At 41.2% G+C, this 24207-nt stretch overlaps 1 protein-coding gene across 3 annotated transcripts in view; it reads left to right on the forward strand.

The window, feature by feature from the left end:
* The window catches only part of col18a1a (collagen type XVIII alpha 1 chain a), a 76038-nt gene that overhangs the window by 35626 nt on the left and 16205 nt on the right, over nt 1-24207 (forward strand). For 2 of the 3 annotated variants that reach the window (XM_031874998.1, XM_031874996.1), the window contains 10 exons: nt 8884-9425; nt 11635-11718; nt 14513-14584; nt 18332-18410; nt 19451-19513; nt 20385-20515; nt 21616-21642; nt 21894-22100; nt 22422-22448; nt 24051-24113. In XM_031874998.1, the coding sequence (XP_031730858.1) occupies nt 8884-9425; nt 11635-11718; nt 14513-14584; nt 18332-18410; nt 19451-19513; nt 20385-20515; nt 21616-21642; nt 21894-22100; nt 22422-22448; nt 24051-24113 (1295 nt within the window). The remainder of the gene's footprint in view (nt 1-8883; nt 9426-11634; nt 11719-14512; nt 14585-18331; nt 18411-19450; nt 19514-20384; nt 20516-21615; nt 21643-21893; nt 22101-22421; nt 22449-24050; nt 24114-24207) is intronic. The other variant, XM_031874997.1, reaches the window with a different exon arrangement.

Raw genomic sequence — 24207 nt, forward strand, 5'->3', positions numbered from 1 at the left:
ACACACACACACACACACACACACACACACACACACACACACACACAGTACAGTGGATTTATGGGTCATTCGTGTAAGTTATTAATTCAAAGGGTGATATTTTGCTCAGAGGGAGTTTGCATGGTTTTGTAAGTTTTGTTTATCCTATTCTGCAATGCAATCATAGCATCACCAGACATACAGCATATAGTGTTAAGCATGCCACAAAAATAAAATGTGAATTGAAAGAATCCACCATTTCAAATTCAACTACATATTTTCTAAATACAGATTGTAGTAATGTCAGAAAACACGATGTAAAAAATAATTTATCTATTTTCTGTTTCCACATATGATTACTCTTAGTACTAATCAAATTTTTGTTTTTCTGCCGTAGGCACGTTTTTTTAATCCTCGATGCATCCGAAAATTGCATAAAGCAGAGGCATGTCTTCTGTAGACAACTTGTGCATGAAACACTGTAGATAATTGTGGCACGTAGAATTGCATGTCTTGTTTGACAGCGAGTGACTTGCAGGCAGCCTGATGTGCATTTGTCTCTCCAGAAATGGACAGATTAGGTTGTTATGCATGGTAAGCAGTCATGCTTGCATCAACGGTTTTCAGTGGGATGTCAACATTTTACAGCCGTGCTAGGCAAAAGTATTTATCACAACTGGAAAGTTGCTTCACTCAGTTAAAACAAATTTAACAGGTGAATTCAATTTGATTAATTAAATATGACATGTCAAATACCAGAACAGCTCATATGTTGTTTGAAATGTCTCTTTCAAACATATATAATTGATCATATATAAATGTCAGTGAGGTTCTACTAATTCCAGCAAACTCGTAGTTTAAGTTTAACAATCCAACAATCGAATAAGAGAAAGTCTGTTTCTGTAAGCAAGCCTTCAATTCTGAACATTTTTAACCCCTAATTCCTTTTACTGGGCTGCTGCTCTCCACTTCCACTACATATCACTGGGAGTTCAAGACTTTGTCTTTTTACAGCCTCACTATCTTTCTGACAGCTTGCTTCATTGACAGACATGAGTGGACAAGATATCCCTGGTTCCAGGACTAAGTGATGCATCTGGGCCCAAATAGATTTGCATTTGTTTTTTAAATGTTTTTCTTTCTATGTGTTGGGAGTGCAAGACTTTTCTACATCAGGGGAGCTGGGCTTTTAGGCTTAGGTTTTACATGTCGATTTTTTGTAAATGCCACAAAAGTGACTCTTACTGCATAGCTTTACACTTCAATGGTTTGATACAAGTGTTCAGTAATGCATAAGGAGCTTTTGACTGCTCCTTATTTTGTGTTTGAGAAAGCTAAAAAAAAAAAGATCAAGATGTGTGTACTGGCCTTCATACACAGCAGCTCTGACATTGCTATTTTGCAACCTAAGGCAAATAAAAAGGTCCGATCTTGTTGCCATCTTTACAACCCAAGGTCAGCTTTTATAGGCTCTCCAAAAGCTGGTTCAACACTAAGACGTGCCTGATGGGTATCACCTGTTAGAGTACCCTCAAGGTATCATTGCAGTGCTTTCAGTCACTCCAAATCATTCTTGGATAGACAGAAAGCCACTGCAGTCAAAGACCATCTGGTACCACTCATTGAAAAACAGCAATCTTAAAAATCTACTAATGGACAGTGCTTGATGGAGTGATGGTGATTAAGTGAGGCTGAATAGACTTGATGTAAGAAATGACTTAGCTGTTGACTTATCACTGTCTCTGTGAGGTGTCTTTGCCCCCACATCCTGAAGCTAACTGATAAACTTCAGAGTCAATGAGACGTTGCCTAGCAATCTAACTTCACCTTGTTTCTGTTAACAAAACGCCTCGTGTGCTGAATGCCGATGTCTTACTGCAGCAGCCAGTGGTCGTACTAGTAAATGTTTGAACGTAGTTAACGGGTTGGTGGGCTTTGGCCTAAAACCGAATGAGGTCACCCACAAATAGCCAAGATAATATGTTACAAAGCTCTGTAAATGTGTGCCTTAAGGGCAAAAATGCCTTATTTCCCAGTTTACTAGCCCAATAACTGTAACCTGGTACTGTTTTCCGCTGCATCCACCCACCCACGAGTCCTTTGACCTTTCGGATTCACTGATCAGAGTCCCTCCTATGCAGTGTCTGGGAAGCTGTAGACACTTTCCACTATCTGCAGCTGTGTGTGCTCGATGTATGAGAGGAGGGCACTCATATTCTCCTTAATACTACCCTACTCTCATAACATTTAACTATGACCTGTCATAGTTAAATGTTTTGGGGGCGACCATGGCTTACTGGGTAGAGAGGGTTGTCTACCAACCGAAAGGTCACCGGTTCGATCCTCGGCTGCACCGTGTCCTGTGTCGAAGTGTCCCTGAGCAAGACATTGTACCCCTAACTGCTCCCTGGGCGCCTGTCATTGGCGGCCCACTGCTCCCTATATACAGGGATGGGTCAAATGCAGAGAATAATTTCCCCACTGTGGGAAAGGAATGTTTCTTCTTCTTCTTCTTTCATGCAAGAATGCCTTATGATATACATGTCATTTTGACTTGGTATTCTGGATGGAATTAGAGTTAAGGGCCGTCGGCATGAGGCAAGAAACATAAGGGAACACCTTATATACTAAAATATAGCCTATATATGTGTGTAATCACTGTGGGATATCGCAGAGATATCAGTGTGTGCATGGCAACATTGTAAGAAATCTGTCAGATGTGATCCTTTTACCACGGGGGGCTACCCTTGAGGTAAGACAGGATTGTTGGGGCACAATAGCCCCTTTTAATGATGTTTTTCCATGGTTACCAGTCTCCCGCTTGAAAGATGAGCAGTCATTCATATCAGGGTCTAGAGGTCAACCGCAATTTATTTTGGTTTGTTCTCGGCAGTAAAACTATATCCTGTATGAGAAACTCCATTACTCTCGTGTCAGTTGAGGCTGATTCATTTAATTTAAAGTGATTTTTTTGTCCCTCACCACCTCTGTGGTGGTCTAAAAAACGTGAAAAAACATGTTTTCCTATAGGACCCTAGCCCTATTTTTAGGCCTCTGCTCGAAAATTGCATAGCCATACTCAAGAGAGTCCCGAGCTCTAACTACAAGGTCTATTTTAATAATTTTGATGCTAGAATACTGGTAACACTTGTGAGATGTGTTGAATTGTGTAAATATTGTGTATATGTTACTGGTTAATAACTGATACACTTATGGCACAGCTCAAATTGAAAAATTTCTAAGTTCGCCTGAAAAAAAGCACTTGTATTGAACATTTTTTTTTTTAAATAATGCAGCTGCAAGCCTAAAACCACACCACAGTCATAGAACAACACGTTTTACATGTGCCCACAACATATTTTACTTCGATTGAGTGAAGCAGGCCAGCATAAATGGTCATAAAAATTAAAATTTTGATTTTCGGAACCAGCTGTTGCATTGCTGTATACTAATTTTATATACTATATAACTAAATATTAACTATATATTCACTTTTCTTATCACTAAGAGTGTTCAATAATCCTAATAAATCAGTTTGACACCATTTTGAATAATTTTGAGCAGTTATGATGTGTCATATCTGTCATTCATAACAATAAATGGCTCATAATGTGTCTATGTGACCCTGGTAAGGCTGATTTACTCGTGTGAGACATTTTTAGATGCGGGATAGTCCAACGGGAGCCATGCAGGGGTGTTTGATCGTATCCGGGTCTGTTTACTGACTAAAAATCGCAAAAAAAAAAAAGTTTTTTTACCCAATTATTTTTCTCGTGACCTGCGGCTGATGTTGGCATGCATACCCATAACTTTTGAACGGTTTGAAAGAGAGTAATTTGGACGCCGCTGTGCGTTTCCGGGTCGAATCGTGCCCCTCCTGCATGTGTTCATCCACCATGTGCGATCCTGCTCCGTGATGAGAGAGCCATAGAGTGAGCATAAATTGTGGCAAATCTTCTAGATATCTTCCAGATATGATATTAGTTCATGTATAATTGTGTTTGCAGTGTTTACAATGGCTGGTATGATGATGTTGCTCGGACTTTTCCCGTTAATTCGATATTTAATATGTCTGGAGCAATAATCATATTTCTTTATGAAAAATGCTTTCTACGACACGCTGAATGCTGCACACTCTAAAACAGCCCCCCGTGGGCTATGGGTATACACTGTCTTTTGGTGGCATTGGTGTACATTTATTCGTTGTTTTGGTGGCTCGTGCACCCTTTTGGTGGTTTGACATTGATTTATATAGTACCAAGGTTCAGTTGAGCCGAGATTGACATTGTATCTCATGACAGGAAAGCTGGCTCCAGTTCTTCAGCTCGCTGCTTGCCAGGGAATCATTTTGAGTTGGCTCTCAGGAGGGTTCCAATTATGGGCACAGTGTAGCCAGATTTTATTTGCTGCCAGAAACTCATTGCCCCCTCCGGTTTGTGTTGCACTGGTACAAAACGAGAACTGATGAGGCAGTGTTGCAACACACAGTACTCTCGCTGGATAATAGCCCAATTGTGACACTCTTAAAAGCTTTTTATAGCAGTTTCTAGAGGAGAGCGCTGCTGTTTCAACATTTTTAATGAGCTCTAAACCTATTTAGAAGCATTTCCACTGTGCATCTGTGAATATCGTACAAACTATTTTCCCCCCAGCATTCCAAAAAGTGTTTTGGAAGGGTTTTGTTTACACCCTGCATATTGACTAAGTGTTCGTCACTTACAGCTAGAGAACTTGAACACTATCGTATTACTCCTTCCCCAAAGACTAAAGTGCACAGCTTGCGGTAGGCCCATCTTCCTCTTTGTGGTTTGAGAATCACAGCTGAATCTTAACGGCAAGCCAACATGAAATCTCCTTCCTGGACTGTGATGTGGTTTTTGGTTTGACATATTTTTTTTTCCCCGAGCATTCTGCATCATCAGGTTAAAGATACCGCAAAATCTGCCCAGGGGTTTACAGAATATCCTCTGCAGAAAGAAAGCCGCATTTATCCAGGGTGTTGATATGTACCTTGATATTTAAAACGTCCTGTGTTCTTTTTTCTTCTTATAATTTAGGGACATAACAATTCATATTCCTTGCAGTGGAATCTGATGTTGGTTATGGAGCTGTTGAAGATTAGTTATGCTACTATAGGTATTGTTATAGTTTATGTAGTATGTAAGTAGTAATCACGGTATTATATTTACTCGCACAAGATAAAATTATTGAAGTGATACTGAGTTTATAGTGCACCCGTGTTTGCATGTATTTGTTCCGCAACACAGTGGGCAACATGTCGTATCAAAACGAATCATGTACACTATTTTATTTTCGCAGATAAAATGGACTCCACAAAGTACTTGTCATTGATTTAACATTGTAAGCCTTGCAAATGGCTCCCTTTAGTCCCGTGAGCAGACAGGAACTAAGATCAAACAGGGATCAATTGAGCGGTGACCAAATTTAATTTACTTCACTTTTAAATCAATTGGCTGACAGACATAGTTTATGCAGCAAATGCATACAAATTGTAGTACATTTGTAAAATCATGGGGTAGTAATTTTCATGTCTCCAGAGTTGAACTCTAACAGACACTCTCTTTGAACACAGGTCAGACCACTGACCAGCTTTTTTTGCAGAGTGAGTGGAGAGATCATTGCCCTTGTCAGCGGGCCTCAAGGGATGTTTTAAATGGTGATGGAACGTAGTCAGGGAAACCGCAAAGTTTTTCTGGGACTGTCCAGATGTTCAAATGTTTTCCCATGGATTACACAGGATCCTGTACTTCCCAAAGCTGTATACACAGCCCCACACTGTATATACAGCTTTATCAACAGGGTATCACAAGCTCTGGTACCCCGTCCTGGAATCTTCGGAAATGAAAAAAAGAGCCGCGTTCCTGTTCAGTAAGCCGCCTTCTTGACAAGACAAACTAGCGCCATAAACCCGGCACCGGTCCATTCATCAGCAGACCTTTTCTCTTCCCGATTGGCCTTGAAGCTGTCATTGGTGAACAAAAGCTGTTTGGAAAAACCTGAATTGAGATCGCACTTAAAATGCTAATGGTGAACCTTGTTTGTACCCAGCAATTTTTGATCTGTGAGAAGGAATGACTGGCTGCCCCTTTGTTGACAATGCAGGCTCATTGAACAGGCTTCAGCCAATGCATTCCTTTGCAAGCCTGAAGCAGGTCAAACCTTTTTAGCCGCTTTAGATCCAGTGATGAAATTGTCTTTATTTACACTTCAAAGCTTTTTTTTTGTTTTTCTTTCCTGGCATCTGGCACAATTATATCAGGATTCTTTTTTTGTATTTGTAGTAAAGATTGATCCTGTTTGTCTTCTAGTGTTTGAACCGTCTGGTTCATGAGGATGTGTCTTCTTTTTGGTAATTCACATCTGGTTGGTGTGAGTGATGACTAGTATGTGTTTCGCTAATAAGGGGTTTGGGAAGCTCGGAAGCTGTGTGCATGTGTGAGGATGTCTGCTGTTCATTTGGGGAATGCATAAGAAAATCAGATGTTTGAAGCATGTATGACGTCTTCTTGAGAGGGGGACAACCAGACTCTGTTTGAGAGACCTCGCATTCCAATTCATTACAGACCTTGAAGTTTAATCTGCATACAAATCTGATAGTCATGACCAGCTGCTAATGTACAGTTCACAAATTGCATGTTTCTTTGAAAACGTTCAAATTTGTTGAAGCAAGTGAATTGCACTTAGCAGCGGCATTTCTCTGTACACATGTTATCAAAAAGAACATTTATGGAGTCTTTCTGCTTTAATGATCGCTCACATGTCAGCTTCAGCAACCCTACTCTGGCAAAGATGGTGCACGTAAGAGGGAGCCAGACATGTGAGCAGAGGCCCACTGCTGAGACCCTCCAGGTTTCTCACTCTGACTTCATCAGAGCAAACATCTGGTAGACCTGGTGCAAATGAGTCAGTTGTTAACTGCCATTCATGCAGCAGTCAAGGAGTCCCAGTCTACTTATGGAGCTCTGGAGCTGGCACTCTTCGTGTCCGTCTGCGTCCGTCTATTTCTTACATAGAAAATGTCAGTTTTATGCTAAGGTCATGTTTGTTTCAGGTTTTTCAAATTAAGAAAGGTTTATCAAGGTTTTATCAAGTGACATGTACAAACATTTGTAGTGTCTTTTATAAGTAGATATTCTATAGATAGCTATTATAATCAGTTTTTTAGCTTGCTATATTGGTTGTATGTTATTGGATTTTCCACTATTATACTGTTTTGAAATTGACCCAAAGTGTAGCATTTGTACTGTGAACTAATGTAGCACATCTTTGTACTATTGGTGCTTTATCTATATATTCTGGTAACATAATAAAATGTGCATCTAGTGAGGCGTCTTCTTCACAAATGTCCGTCTGATTGGTGCAGAGGGCAACTTCATATTTAATACTGGAAAGTATTTTTTATCGCTTTCCATATACAGTGGGACTGTGTTCTCTGTTTGCTCAGACTCAAATGAAAGCATCTTCAGTTCTCAGACAGCGTGCAGAAAAAGCTCAGACCCGGGTTTATGGTTGTACAGCAGAAAGCAGGACCTCGGGTTCAGCTAGACGCATCGCGTGTTTGAGCTCTCAACAAAGCCGCCTGCAGACCCCACTGATCTCCAGCGGGGAGGCTTTGAACCGGGCGATGGAGCTCGCGTATTACTCACCAGGTGGCAAACCAAAGCATTTCTTCAAAGCACCAGAAAACAACGTTGTCTTCTCCCAAAACAGTGATTTCTCTTTTAACATGAGGACACATCATTTTTTTGATCAAAGCCGAAAAGGTGCGGTCTCCAGTTTGATGCTAGTAAGACATCTCCACCGTTATGTGAACACATTGCCCTTTGTGTTCCTTTTATTTCCTAAACGCCTCCGATCATTATGCAGCGACCCCGCCAGGGTCACCCAGGGTGATGGAAGAGTGAGCAAAGATATGCAGGAGGCCCAGCTGTTGGTCCCTGTGTGCCCCGGAGCAGTGACATTTAGTAGATGTCACACAAGTCGAAAGATTTTTTCAAAATTTTATTTTATTTTTAGTTTGGTCAGGAATGTGATGCATCTATAATAATCTTTACCCTATTCTACACGCACTAGATTTATCAATATTATAGAAAATTTCAATGTTTTTAAATGCGCAAGATTTGTTTCGCTCTGATGATGTCATTTTCTGGCATAGAGTTTAGCAGAGACCACATCTAGAAGCTATAGCTCCTATGACTCCTCTGTTTGCGACTCCTCTGTCACTACAGTCAATAATAACGCTCATACCTTTCTCAGGTAAATACAGTAGAGCAGAAAAATAAAGATTGTTTTCTCGACACATTAGGTGTTGTTTTTCTCAGATACTGAGAGCTAAATCAGTCAACTCTTAAGTACTGTATGTATCTTTTAGACTCTGCCTTCAGATTTTGAATTACAAGTTTGCTTTGCAATGTCTGCTTAAACTATCTGCTCATCGTCTCATGTGGCCTATCCCTTTGGCTTTTTTTGGGAGATGTCAACCTTTTCCATATTTCGGGCTAGAAGTTCTAAAATGATGTGTTTGTTCTTTGGTCCCCTGAGTAGAGTAGCTCTGCCAATGCTTCTCAAAAAAAGCCTGCAGATTGGTTGGAGGCAGTTCTGGTAACTTTCCATCTACATTCATTGAAATCATCACTTTTGAAAGGGAAACATCTTTGACCAATTATGCTGTTTTTTGTTTTGTTCTTGTGCAACATAGACTACGGTCCTATGCAAGTAATAGCAGTTGTTCCTGCATCCAACAGGCACATTCACTTGAAGTCAACCCCCAGCAGCCTAATATAACCTGTTCTAACATTGTACCCTGCCATGCAGCCCTCTCTTCTAACCTCCAACATATGTCATACGCATTGTGGCCTCACATCCTTTTTCTCTCCCTTCTAGAAGACAATGGAGTCTCCCTGCTACAGCTGATTGGGGATCCTCCTCCAAGTACGATCGCCCAGGTCTATGGGCCCGACAGCAGCCCCGGCTATGTCTTTGACCGTGACGCCAACACGGGCCAGCTGGCCCGCGCCCACCTGCCGAGCCCGTTCTACCGAGACTTCGCCCTCATCTTCAACTTGAAACCCACCACCGAGCGGGCCGGCGTCATCTTCTCCGTCACAGATGCCGCACAGAAGATCATGTATGTGGGTGTTAAACTGTCGGCCGAGCAGGGCGGCAACCAGAATGTCCTCCTGTACTACACAGAGCCCAAATCGCAGAAGTCGTACGAGGCGGCCAGGTTCCTCGTGCCCTCCATGAGGGACACCTGGACTCGTTTTGCCATTGCTGTGAGGGATGACAAGGTGATGTTCTACCTCAACTGTGACACAGACCCTCAGGTGATGCGCATCGAGAGGTCCCCGGACGAGATGGACCTGCAGGCCGGTGCCGGGGTCTTTGTCGGGCAAGCTGGAGGAGCTGATCCTGACAAGTTTGTGGTGTGTACACGGGCGTCGTCTATTTTCAACAAGACAATATTCAGTCCCGGGAAATCAGGATTTTTTATTTATTTAAGGGCTGTATGACGATGAAAGATAAACTGTGTTCATAGGGTCGAGAAAACAATCTTTATTTTTCGGCTCTATTGTATTCAATAAGTCACACTAATTCTTGTGTTGGAGTTAGAAGACTGCACATTTCCCATTCCCACACACCGTTTCGTGTTTTGACTTTCCACAGTCAATCATGTGAAACATCTTGGCCGAATAACTCATATGATTTCATTGCTCAAATTGGCCTACTCTAAACCACAACATAAATGTCTGCGTCGCTTCACCATCTTCTCCAGAGTAGACTGCAAATAATTGGAAAACCTCACAGTTGGGAGATAATTAACTTCAGTCATTTGACTGCTGTAAATCCCAGTGGTTGACCCCAACAACTGTTGACCTTAGCTGTTAAAGGGTTATAGTAGTTCACCGACGGCTACCTGCACGGACAAAACATGCCACTGCTGCAGGCGTTGACACTCTTACTCTATTGCTTAAGTTATTTACATACATACTTGGGAGCATTTTACAATGAGTCAAACAATCACTATTGACTGATTGTTTTATGATTCATTATTCACTTACAATCTGGAGAAAAATTACTATTTGGAATATTTTGACGATTATTCATTACTTCAGTTCTTTTGAAGTTACACCTGAAAATACAATCCATTAAAGTGTGTGGAGATATCTTTAATTCATGCAAAAAATGTTTTTATTTATCTTAGAAATTTGATATTTAAAAGACGTTTACTGTCTTGGTTGGAAGCTATTCATTGACTTTTGATAGATGGCTGGCTTTTGTTGGCATCCCAACATGACCTTTCTCTTTTTGAGTTTCACTTCAACATGACGATGATGCTTTTCTCTGCCGCTTTCACTCTTCAGTGTTGCCAAGTAGGGAGTCTTGCTGCTTCTATGGACATACAGTATATGACCTCCCTGTTGTGTTAATAAGACATGAGGGCACAAGCCCTTTACAGGCGAGCCAAATAAGGGGCTTATTGGGGGGGATACTCAAGCCACAGCTTAAGAGTATATTTTAATAACAATTATTATATTTGTACATTATAAAGACATATTTAAACTACTAAATATGTCAAAAATTCAAATGATTACTTCCCATTTGGCTGCGAGCCCTTGAGATAATGTTTTTAGTGTTCTCCCAGCTGTAACATTATCTCTCGCTTCCTCTGTCAGCTCTAACTTGCTTTAATCATTTTTATTACTTATTTTGCTGTAAACCACATTGTAACTCTGCTACACACAGTTTGAGCTTTTCTTTCTTTTATTACTCAAGCCCATATAAGGTATTTCCTTGGAGTCGGATATTTTGTGAGAAAGATGTATTACAAGCTGCTCACTTGGAAAAGGCAACCTAACCCTGTTTCAGGACATGTTGGCCACGTGCCATATGTTGACCCAAGCATGGCCCTAAGCTGGAGATGTCTTGCGAAGTTAATTTCTTCAATCAAATCAAGACTTGGAGGGCTTATTTGGCATCTAAATATTTACATTATATATTTATAAAATGGAAATTCCATTCTGAAACTGGATTTGTTTAGTTGATGTCCCTTTTTTGTATTATCCTCGCAGGAAAACCATACTTTAGTGAAGATCTAAAGCAATTTGTTAGAAAAAGACCATGACACGTCGACTAAACATTGCGGAAGTTACAAAAAAAGAATGACCATTAAAAGCCTGTCTAGAGACATGGTTCCATTGTCAAAGAGCCTTTGCTGTTTATCTTCAAAGTTCTCTTAAAAAATCCATTTGACTTTTTTCTCAGGGCATAAATGTGTCCTGAAGAGTCGACTTCAAATAACTCAGCAGCAGAGAAGCCTGCTGAGTTCATTCAGACCTAATGGCCCTTTGATAGGCCTTCAGATAGCATTCATGCTATCTGTGCAACTGTCCTGTGTGGGAACATGTATCAGATTGTGTCTGTGTGGGGCAGAGATAGTGGCACTTCACAGGCCGACACTAAAAATGGAGACATCAATAGCCTCTCTGATTTCACGGAAATGGGGAATTCCTTGAAATATAGAAGATAAGATAAGCATATTTTTATCTTGAAAGTAAGACATACTGTGTGTGTGTGTGTGTCTGTGTGTCTGAGAACAAGTGCTCATCGCACATTATATATGTCTTTTGACAGGGAGTGATCGGTGAGCTGAGGGTGGTGGGAGACCCCCGTGCTGCTGAGAGGCACTGTGAAGAGGATGAAGATGACTCAGATATGGTAAATAACATCTAATCACACTTTGAAGATACCTGACATGTGATGAACCACTGTGCCATGACAGCAAGAAATAGACCTACTATAAGACAGAAATATAAAACAGTATTTGGTGATGAGATTGTTCACACATGTCAACTTTTAGCACAACCCCTCCCTCAAACAATTATTGTCCAGTCATAGCTTAGCAACAGTTAGCAGGCACTGCAGGCCTGTCAAGTCTTTCCAAAACCAAAAACACATGAGCAAATTGTGAGGTATTGATTATGTTTATCTGCTTTAACGTAAGCTCAGAGCATTAGCATGTGGCTAAACAAGCGCTACAACAACCATAGAGCATCGTTATCTAACGGGGTCACATTAGTTTGTGCGGTTACAGCAGGCAGCAACCACGGCGTCTGAAAAGTGAAGCCAATGCAAAAGTGCCTTAAACTTGCATTCTCTCTAATGGACCACAGGGGGAGACTCTCTGGTTGCAAAAAGAAGTCTGATTGTATAGAAGTCTATGAGAAGTTTACCCTACTCCTCTTTTGATTTATTACCTCAGTAAACATTGTAAACATGAGTTTGTGGCCTCAGTCGCTAGTTTCAAGTCTTTTTCAGAATGATCATTTAATACATTTTTGTCCCAATTACAGTAAAATAGACCATAAAGCAGTGTATGCTTCAGGGCGTGGCTATCTTGTGATTGACAGGTTGCTACCACTGCATTGTCCAGCCTGGGTGTTGTCCGTCTGTCTTAAAACTTTAAATGTTACAAAGTGTGTTTTCAGTTCATGACAGTTAATTTTAACATTTTGGTCGCCTAAGATTGTCTTATTCAGCATTCAATCATACTCAGCTCCACCTTTTCCTGTCGCTTCTGCTTGAAAAAAAACATGATGGCTAAGATGACGACGGCCAAAATGCCAAACGGCCAAAATGCCAAACTCAAGGCTTCAAAAACAGCAGTCCGCAAACCGATGGGTAACTTCACCGTGACAAAGTCCACTTCTTCTATATAGTCCCTGGGTTACAGGTCACAAAAGAAAGACCTGTTTCACATCCAGCAGAACCACTGTGTAGTACTTCCCCACTGTGAGGAAGCCAGTCCTGGATGCTGCCAGAGTTCAGGCTAATGTTAGCAGATTTCCAGCCATCATGTGCATAGTTAAACCCCCTTTACAAGATTATCATTTCAAAAAGAGTCAGCTGGAAACGTTTTCAACCAAGTCCTGGAGCTAACATTAATCTAATTGGCTAACTAGCTGAAGCTAATGAAATCTGCCAGCATTTGCCAAAATTGATGGTCGTTGGCTAGCAACGAGAAGCCTGCTTTAGTCCACCTCTCTCAGAAATCAGGGACCCATCGTTTCAAATAGGCTATTAAGACTTTGCTTTTGGATCTGCCACTGCATCAGGGAGAAGCCCTAAAATAGCACAAGTATTAATTTTACTGTACTTTGTTGATTTATTCCAGCATTTTACAATAGTAAATCCGTAACAGATAAGAGCCCGAGTGCAGCCTTTTCAGCGCCGACCCTGGCCACCCACACACAAACACAGGTGCCTCGCTGCAGCCCACCGGCAGCATTTACTGTTATTTAATGAAACGCTGCCTCCACAGCTGCTCTGCTCGCTGAGACCACCAAAACCTCGACCCTACTGACAGAACAAGGTTCAAGATTTTACCGCTTGTTGTCGTCAAATCTTTAGATGTTGTTTGGATTAGATGGGAGAATCACATTCCAAGTAGAAATGACAGGTTGCCGATTTCAGGAAGTGTCTTTTATCTCAAATGCTAACCTCACACACAGCTGTTCTGAGGACACATTCAAGGTATAGCGTTACCAAGACGTTCTGAAGCCAATGAGCCCAAACTTACTGTATTGTAAATTATTCAACAAATATACAAGCATTTGACTTAATGACATTAGTGGAGCGCCATAGAGTATTGACAATTTAGAGAGAGTTCAGTGTTAAATAACACCTTAATTCAGGTAAAAGGCTCAATGAGATTAGATGTATGTTTTAGAATGGACCTGGCCAAGAACATGGCATAAAAAAACACATTTACAGCAATAAAAACACCAGGCAAGTGGTACTGTCACTCAGAGCACAAATAGCATAGAGGTTAGTGCTAGCCGCCCAATTGAGTAGGTCCTCGCAATGTTTTTATTTTTTTAATAAAGAAAGTTGCTGGGGGACAAAAAGCCAATCAACGGCTGTGGTAGTAATTATATCTAGTTTCTTTAAGGTTATATTATATAGCGATGTACTATGTTGTAAATTATGTTAATTGCCATATCTATTCAAAGCCCCTGCTCTGACACATTAATGCAGTCAATAGTTAAGGAAAAGGAAAATTAATGAATGGTTGTCTTCTGCTTTAAAAAAATAAAAATGAATCGCAATAACCTTAAAAAAACATGATAATATGATCCCACCCCAATCTCATAACTGTTTTGTGTGCGTGTTTTTCTCTCTCACAAACACAAAAAGTAAGGATGGCCCCCAAAGAAAATCTTGTCGAGGGCCCCCTGTTGTCTAGAGCTGGGTCTGATAGAGATTATGTCGTTATGTAAAATACATGTACTGTACACATATTTAATAAAATACTGCTAACTAAACAGCTACATTCCTTTTGAACTTTACCACACTTAAAGTAGAGTTCATCAACTGACACACATGGTGCATGGACACGTGCATTTTAAAGAACTGTTTTCGATGTGACATGTTTTTAATTGTCAGTTCAGTAAAACAACGAAAGAACATCTCGTTGACATAAAATTAAAACATGTCTGATTGGTCTCCTCAGGCTTCAGGTGAAGGAAGCGGCTATGAAGAAACCAGACCCCCACAGCCAACCGTGGAGAAACATAGAATGATGGTATGGAACAACTTTGTATTTATTATTTAGCTCTTTTACAAACAAAGGTTTGACAATATTGACCCGCTGATGTTTGTTTTCCTTCATCATTTAAGCTCGGTTAGGTGATGTTTCATTAATAACGGTACTGTTCCTTGCATCTATTTTGCTGCTCTTGTTCTTCTTGGTACATTGTTCTTGGAAGTTGTGTAAAACTATAAATCGAGATAGAGGGGAGTGAGAAGATGAATGAACGCAAAACAGCTGACCAAGCCAGACACGCGAACCTGGCTTATAAAGATTATTTCTTTGCTTCTGCAAACCGAGTCATCCCAGTCTTAGATATACCACTGATGTCTCGAGTTGCTCACTATAAGTGAGTGAACACTCATCCCTCAACAGAGATTAAAAACTGCTGAGTTGACGTCTGGAAATCGAGCCTCTTCTGTCTTATAGATCTGGGGACAAAGACTTTTTACATAGAGAGTTTTCCTCTTGTCAGACTAGAAAGGCAAATGACCTTGGGGAGTAAAAACTGGGCTTTTTTATAGAATTCAAGAGTTAATGACATTCCTCTGAAATGTATAGCAGCCTAAACAGAAAGTAAAGTCAGCAAGAAGGATGTCCGGCTTCGAATGTTGGTTTTAGCACATTTTATTTCAGCATGGACGGTATGCTTAAAGAGCAGAGATTTACCTGCTGTCAGGTGAGGCGTGTGCGCTCTGAATAGATCTGTAGACTTGGTCGAAGGCCTAACATAACAGATATTGCAAGAGGACCGACAGATACTCTTACTCACCTTGCATATTACCTTTCCCTTCACTCACACTGACATGCTCACGATATTAGTATTCCCACTATCGTTTTTTTTCAGTTCTCTAAATCTCTGCATGTTGTTATATTTTACGATATCTTTCCTCATCTCTCTCCCCCCCCAGTCCCTTGTCTTTCTGTCTTTTCCTCTCTCTGCTCTACAGACACCCACTCACATCCTCCCACCTGTCAAAGATAGTCACGCAGGCTGAAATGCAGCACAGCCTCCACCGGCAGCCTGCACCACCGCCTCTGTTGCGTGCATGCACTCCCACTCACAATTACACTGGAGAGTTAGAAAAACCAGATGTCAATTTGGACTCAATCGGATCCAAGTCAGAGCCCCCCACCCCCACCCACCGCCTCAAGGCGCTGTTATTCTGACTGGTTTCTCTATCACACTCAACTCTGTGAGGTGGAAAGAAAGTTAGAGCAGGAGAGGCACCGCAGGTCGGAAGTCTCTTCAACGTTACTGCCATATACTCAGCAACTTTTAGAAGGTTTTCCATCTGTTCCATCAGTAGGCTTTCATCATGCAGTACGCGATGCAACGCAACACCCAGCAGCTGGCATCTAATGCCTACCTGCCGATGTTTTTCCATCCGATGTCTGTTCACAGAAGGTAGAACCTACACTCTGCGCAACTGTCCCACCGCTGCAATTAAGGCAAGTCCGGGCAGAGACGACTGAGACGGGGAGAGTTGTAGAAGTAAAACTTTCCATTTTGTCATCCTGGAATTTCGTGGTGATAGATGGCAGAGCTAGTCAGTCACCCATAGCAGTGTCACTGCTGGTGTCTCCCTCAGCATGAAACCCAAAGAGGAAATGTTGGAGCTTAATGTTGGAGCTTAATTCCAGCTGCATGTGATGCGAGGTATTGTTTCAGGTAGAGTACAGCTGCTAAGTTCAATTTGTCTGTAATGTCCTTTAAGAAAGCTTTCATAAATACTTAATGTGAGCACATTCATGGATTTTGTGTATTAAGAGTTATACTCTTCTGAGAGCTGTAGACTTGCGACTTGTCTGCTGTGAGACTCAACCTACTTGAGACCTGAGCGCCTGAAGACTCGACCTGACTTGAGACTTGAAGGCTGAGGAGCCTTGACTTGGTGACCCACGACTATTAAAAACTGCTCTACTGAATGTAGTTCTCTTTAGTAATTAATCAAATACAAATAACAGACATTTTGACCTTGGTTTGGGCTGTTAACCTGATAGTTGCTGTGATATGTGACAGCTGATCGGCTTTGTTAGACCGAGTGCTGAAGGAGCTTCTGCCTCTCGTTTCAAAATTCAAAGTAGCTAACTGATTGGCCAACAAACATGTTTTGCATCTAGTCTGCATTTCAATCTTAATCAAAAGCAGCAAAGTTTGGGGAAAAAATGGAAAAGACTTGTTTGTTCCTGATTCCAGTTTCCATTTCACAATGCAATAAGAGTCAAACACATGAGAGGCAAACCATGGGAGCCAGGCTGTCTGTCTTTCACCCTAAGAGCAACAACAGCAAACAAGAGTTCTCTCTGCAATACTTTATAGGACATGCACTGAGAAAAGAAAAAAAACAACATACACTGTTCCAGAGGTGGAATACCTTCATTGCCGATGGAGCTGCATACCTGCTCTTAGATTCAGGGGGTCATGCGGTTCAAATCCATCAACACTATGTTCTAAAGTCTGGAGCCTCCCACCCTTCAACCCCAGCTATGATGGATAAGTAAAGGAGTGAACAAGCGGGGTATTCTTTATCACATTGATACATGTATCCACTCAGAGCCGTCAATAGCGGCCTGGGCAAATTCTTAGCATAGCCAGTGCCGTGCAACACAGTGGGGAGAATTCCTCAGAAAGGAAACTGGTTAATTATCAACAGTGGCTTCGCTTTGCCCCCTCGGCTGCCCCCTCTCCTACATTCTTCATCCCACTCCTCTCTTGAATTCCACAGGTGACAAATCGAGGTGTGTCACCGGTGAAGAATGAGCTACTGGCTGGGGGGTGGTTGCATTATTTACTCCCCCTCTCTGGTCTTTAGCCAAAGGCAGTTTGGGAGCCCTCCTCCCCCGACCTTCATTAAGTCCCGTTGCTTCTCTCAGTCCTGCTGTGTTGTTAGTGACGGAGGACTGTTGGTAGACTACAGACTGATCTGTCTGTCCTATGTCCACAAATATAGAGTACACAAAAACATTCAAAAAAAGTATAACTTCTAAATATATTCAGCTATTTTGACAAAACAATTCATCTGATTTGTTAATGCGGTCATACAAAGGCAGTGCAAAGGTCAAGGACAATTTAAAAGCTGGGCAGAAATGTGATGAGTGATGTACACACACAAAAACACACATAACTTTTTCCCGAGTTCATATAAGATAATGGGGGTTTTACAGCTCAGCAGGTTAAAAATTGCAGCAAGGAGTTGCAGCAATGAGTTGACCAAACACATACACACACACTCATGAATACTAATGAAGGTTGCCGTAAACAAACTCAATCATCGTACTCTGGGTGTCACTATAAATCTGGGTGATGATATTTTAATCAGCGCGATAGACCGCCAGCTGTGTTCCCTGAAAGCTTTAATATTGTTCACATACAGAAGAGTTTTACAAGATGTCTGACGGCGGTAACGCATAAACTGCAATTACCGAAAAACAATACCGATTTGCCAAAATACGAAAGAACAAGTTTTGCTCCTCATGTTGACTCAATCATGTTTACCCTGTTTTAAAAGGCTTCCTGTAGAGCTGGGAAACGGCCTCGTTCGTTAGGAAGAGAGCTTTGGCTGCACAAACTATAAACATTATGGGAACACAATGCCTACTTTGTTCCCATGCAGGTACATGGCTGTTGCATTGTTTGCAGGGGTATACAATCTAGAGTTCAGCTTCCAGTAAATGTAATCCGTTGCACTTTGAAAAATAATATGTTTCTCTCCCTGTTGCATGATCATTCACCTGCAGACTGCTCCTCCATCTTCCCGGCCCATTCAGCAGCCACCACTGACCAGGAAAGAGGAACTGTCAATTGCAAGAGAAACAGGTGAGTTTAAGTCAAGGACCACTCACAGTTCTACGTTCTGCTAGCAGAGAGAAATCAGCTCTAACATGAGATGGAATTTCATTTCTCTGTCTAATTTCTATACCGGACAAAAATCTAAGTTTAGTGTACTTTCCTTCTGTCAGCCGTCTTCAGACTATGTTTTTTTACAGATGCCTTTGGATCTGCCCCTCGCTGTATCACTGTCTTTCATACATTTATAATTTGATATATGAAAAATAGGGATTTTACTTCCACATACCTGTTGGGTATGGAGGGGGAATGTTCATGATGGCACATGGTGTGGCAGAGTTCATATTCCTTCAAAATGTATAACTGAGCTAGTCAGAGCTTGCTACAAAGGTACGCACTGACACATGTCTCCATCTAGTGGACATAAGGATTAATGCAACAGAGGTTGGAAGGCTCTCATCTGTGATGATCGCTGACGTGTTGTGCTGCTTTCTGTGTGAATTACATTAAAATACATAACTTGGAGCACAGAGAAACTTAGGTTTAGCGTCAACACTACTGCTAAATACAATGTAGGTCTTTGATGAAGCACTCTACGGAACTCAGTAGTCGTGGTGGGATGCCAATGTCAGCTCGTGACAGAGACAAAGCGAGTTGTTTTGTCTCAGAGACACTTACACGATGAAAATTCAACTAGAAACTGTGAACATTAGAAAAGGGGCTGTGATGAACTATCTTAAGAAGTACAGTATGTCAATATTATGTCACAGGCACAGCATCTTGTGTGCTCATCTGAGTAACCAGGATCTGGTCCATTTCACAGTGTAAAATTTGACTTGGAATGATTACCGTCCTGTGTTTCTTTTACGACATAAAATACAATTTCTTTTTTTAAATGCTTAAGAGTCAAGTCAAACAGATTCAAACAAGAAAAAAACCTTATCGTGACTGAATGGACAAAATAACAAAATAGCAAACCTCACTTCCTGGGGCCCCCGTGTACTGTAACTGACTTGAAATAATGTTGCTCCAGAAAGTGAATTTAACACTGTCTCTTGGGTTGTGTTCAGCAAGTGACTCCGAGTACGTTTCACTTTCTGTGGAGCCCGGGCGGGAGCTTCCTGGGTCACCAGGTGGGTCGAGGGGAGTTTAAAACACAGAGACAAGCATCCAAGTCTCCCGTGTTTTACTTCCTTTTTTTTTTTTTTTTTAATATTCTCTGGCCTGATGCTCTGCCTACCTCATGTGTACTCCTCGTGCAGGACGTCACATGGATTTTAAAAAGCACACGAGCATGCATGAACCTCTCTATGTTATGCTTTTGAATGCACGCAGGGTGGCGGACACGTTCGTATGTAAGCCAGGGGGAATAAATAATTGGGCCGTTCAGGCTGTTATCTTTCAGAGAGAGAGAGAGAGAGAGAGAGAGAGAGAGAGAGAGAGAGAAATATTGCATATTACCTTAAGCTCCTAATGCTTTGATATGAGGTATTAGTGTTTTTCTGTGAATATGCCATGCTTATGTATCCGTTCAGAGGGCATGGGGTCCTGCTTTCTATTGCTAAACTCTAATCCCTGAACTGGAACACTTGAAGCGGACATCATGTTGCTGTGCATGTCAGCGGCTTCAGAGATGCGCCACTTCTTCACAGCTCAGGAAGCGGTTTGCATTTCATACGTGCTGCACTGAAAGCGACACATTCTGTGAGAAGGGTTTAGGGTCAATTGAGCTCACACCAGAGTATAAATATCAGGATGCTCGTGTGTGCAGCGCTGGGAAGGTGTTACAACCTCAAAACCTTCACATGGCCTTTAAATCACAGCCACACACACACACACTGGGATTCTCGCTCCAACAAGCAAAAAGTCATTTTCTTTTCCCTTTTTTTCTCCACTGCTTTTGGCTTTGTATTGTTTGGGATGTGGGATACAGTCATTCATCAATTTTGAAAGGTCTTTTCACGAGGGCATTAATGACTCTGTCCTTTTTGTCGCTGTTCACAGGTCCAGCTGGGGGTACAGGAGAAAAGGGTGACCGGGGGGACACAGGACTGAAAGGAGACAGGGGTCCAATTGGGCCGAAGGGAGACGCTGGCTCTGGATCCGGCTCTCGAGGTGGAGCCCGTGGAGAGAAGGTTTGGACCTTTTTTGTGTAATCTGCTTTGATTGTGGATGGAATACTCGTATGAGACAAGTCATCTTTGTCATGTGAGGAGGAGTGGGATGCACTGATGACACCAGGGTTTGTCCTTGTGAAGGTTGCAGTGGCCAGTGAGTGAGCTGGACAAGAGCAGAGGGTAATAACGTCAGTGATATGGCCTTTGGTTATATGTCCCACAGGAACACTAGAGGGAGCTGCAAGTCTTACATTTATGCATGCAAATTCATTCAACCTTTATTTGAACTCAAAAATACACTGAGATAGAGACGTCATTTGCAATAAAGATGAAAAAAAACCAAAAAAAACTATGCACCAAGAAAGACAAGAGAAACATTTCGATGAAATTGGTGCTAAAAACATAATAAAAAGCCAAATTAGTAAAATAATAATACCCGTAAGAATAATTAAAGCACATGAAATTTAAAGCAAATCAATCAACTATAACTGGAAGTGAAATATGAAATGAGGTAAGCTTTAGATTGTTCTGCATGCTATTCCAGTTTGCAGTTGCACAATGAGAGAAACAGGATACTCCAAGCTCAGTAAAATGATATCCAATCATATCAATGTGTTCCATAAGGGCCCACTTGCAATATAATGTCAAGCTATTGTTATGTTACTTTGTTTATTCTTGTTATTCATTTAATTACATACTGTAGTTTACATTTCTTATATTTTTAAGAACAAGATGTGTGTGTGTGTTTATGCATAGTTATTTTGTCTTATGAGCGGCCAAATGCCATTCATTTTACAATAATTGTAAAATGAAGAAGATCCTCTAAATTGAGGACATTACTGTTGGCCTGACATTGATTTGTTTCCCTTCTGTCTTAGAACAACATACACATAATGCACTTGTCCAAATATACACAAAACAAAATACACGTGTCGCAAATAAAATGTTCGCTGGTGCCACCCCTACTGGAAGTGTATATACTAAATGTGAAGTTCTCCAACATGTGGATGTGTCCGTGGATACGTATGGCAGTGCATTTTAGAGTTTTAAGTTGAATGTGACAGCCAATGAAAACAGCTGACACTGACTTGGCACTGTTGTCTTCTTCTTATTTTCAGGGAGATCCAGGGGAAAAGGGATTCAAGGTAAGTCAGAGATCATGTCATCTTCGGCTCTTTGATTTAAGTTGCCCAGGAGCAAAGTTACAGGAGTCTTGTACAAACAGAACAAGGATCATGTGCAATATTACTTCTCTATTTTAGTTTATTTATACTTTACTACATTTATCTTACTTTTATTTGTATTCTAATAAGCACTGGTATCAGTGATCACTTTATTATTCTTATGTTGTTGTACTCTTTGGAGAAGCTTTGGTCACCACCTTCTTTATCTCCAGGGCAGTGCAGGCTTCGGCTACCAAGGAAAGAAGGGCGACATCGGCCCACCTGGGGCACCCGGCCCCCCCGGCCCTCCAGGGCCCGCAACCGAGTTCTCAGTCGGTAGCGACGGCTCAGTTTCTTCCAGAGGCCCCGGACCCCGAGGACCGGCCGGACCACAAGGTGCTGCGGGCCCCCAGGGACCGCCAGGAGCTGATGGAGAGCCAGTTAGTAGACTGCAGTTGAATTTTTCTTCCTGAAATCATCCAAACGCAACAGATGCGTTTGGACCACGCACATGCGCTGTGGTCTTTGAAGCAAGATTTCCTTGTGTTTGTCGCAGCATGCGGTTGTTCTTCTTCAACTATAAAGCACATCTTTTCTGTTACATTTGCTTTTTAGAGTCTTGAAAGGAAATTGATTCAAAAGTTTCAAATGTAAACCTTTTAATAGTTTAAATATAAAGTTAAAACGTGTATGGAATTGAAAAAAGGAATTGTCAATCTTGAAATTTGTCTGACGTGTATTTCCTTATTTCATTCTTACAGGGGGATCCTGGTGAGGATGGAAAAACGGTAAGTTGCTTTTTTCCCTTCTGCACAAAACCATGAACACTGATGAATGGCTTGAACTCTTATCAACTGTCAAAAGGTTTCATTCTAAATAGTTTGATTGGTGGTCTCTGTAAAGGCGGATTAGATGAGGCAAAACACGCGAGATTATTTCTCTGTGACACAAAAATGTCTTCACCGGAGTTAGGAGTTGTGTCTCTAAGAGAGAGAAAGTGGAATATGTTTGCACAAGTTGACTGCCAATAAACACAGTTAATATACAGTGTTGTTAATAATAGTTAAATAAATAATGCTATGTAAATAGAAGGATTTAAATAGACCCTGTGATTAGGTCTGCACCTGACAACTATTTTTTTTATCAATTAATATAATAATATTCATTTTTGTAATTTATGGAATATTCTAATTATAATTTTTTGAATTACCTGATTAATATAACACTTAACTTACCCAAAATAGATATCAAAAACTTGTCTGATTAGTATTTCAATATTTTATTCAATCATCTCAAAACAAACAAATGTAACAAGCTAATAGACCCCATTTATCAGAAAATGTCTTGACCTCTGTAAGGATTGCAGATATTAGAACCCAAAAGTGTCGGTGGGCCGAAAAGCACAACTCAGAGACAAGATTCAGGTATAGATTTCTGTACTTGGTAAAGGCAGGGTCAACACCGGGAGGTCAGTCCAAAAGGCAAACAAATCCAACAAGGGGCAGGCAAAAATCCAAGGTCGAGAAAACAGGCAGACAGGGTCGGAACAGGCAGATCAGAATAGTACGATATATATATATATATATATATATAACACTGGAGAGCTTGGCAGAGACACACAAGACAATCTGGCAGGGAACAAGTGCAAGTGAGGGGACCTAAATAGTGAGGGCTAATGAGGGAATGGGCTGCAGGTGAGATGGGTGTGGAGGACCAGGTGAGGGGAATGAGAGATGATCGGGTGTGAATGGTAGGATCTGAAATGACAGGAGAGTTAGTAAAATAAGCAGACAGGATGAAAACAAACTAATATGAAGGGGAATTTGTGACAACCTCATATTCAAAAAGACTGCTGTGATACAGAATCATTGAATCACTGTAGTGTATGTTATAGAAACCCTTTTCCCCGAAATGGAGAATCTGTATTTTGTTTGTAACAACTTGACTTAAAACTTGAAACGGTTGTGACAAGGGAAATAATTGAAACGATTTTCAGTAACAGTCTGTAACGTTAGTTAAAGCCATTTTCTCACTCATACATGGCCGTTGAAGTAAACAGAACATATAAAATGGCGGAATAACCACATTGTTAAGTTTCCCTCTTAAATACTGCCATACTTAGAGGATCATGGGCAACATGTCTTAGCTGCGGCTTGTTCTCTGGGGGAATGCGTGCTTTGATCGGGCACAGCTATTCTTGCGATGAGGCGACTTTATGCAAAGTGATATATTTCTGTATGGGATGACGTTGACAGACGATACTGCATCCAGCGATCAGTGATCATCCCCAAAAATCCTGATCGGAGCACCTTTAGCAGATACCTACTCCTTAACACTTTTCCTTGTATTAACACCATGAGTGCCCTAACATTATTGTTTCCTCAACACAGGGTGCTGATGGACCACCTGGCTTCCCAGGAACCCCAGGTGACTCTGGAACTAAAGGAGAAAAGGTTAGATGTCCACTTAAATTCACAGAATAACAAATATTATGATTGTATTTTTTTAAATTCTAAATATGATTATAATAATGAGACTTGTGCAAAC

This window comes from Anarrhichthys ocellatus, unplaced genomic scaffold, assembly GCF_004355925.1.
Source record: "Anarrhichthys ocellatus isolate YVR2014 unplaced genomic scaffold, GSC_Weel_1.0 scaffold86, whole genome shotgun sequence".
NCBI classification, from domain to species: Eukaryota; Metazoa; Chordata; class Actinopteri; order Perciformes; family Anarhichadidae; genus Anarrhichthys; species Anarrhichthys ocellatus.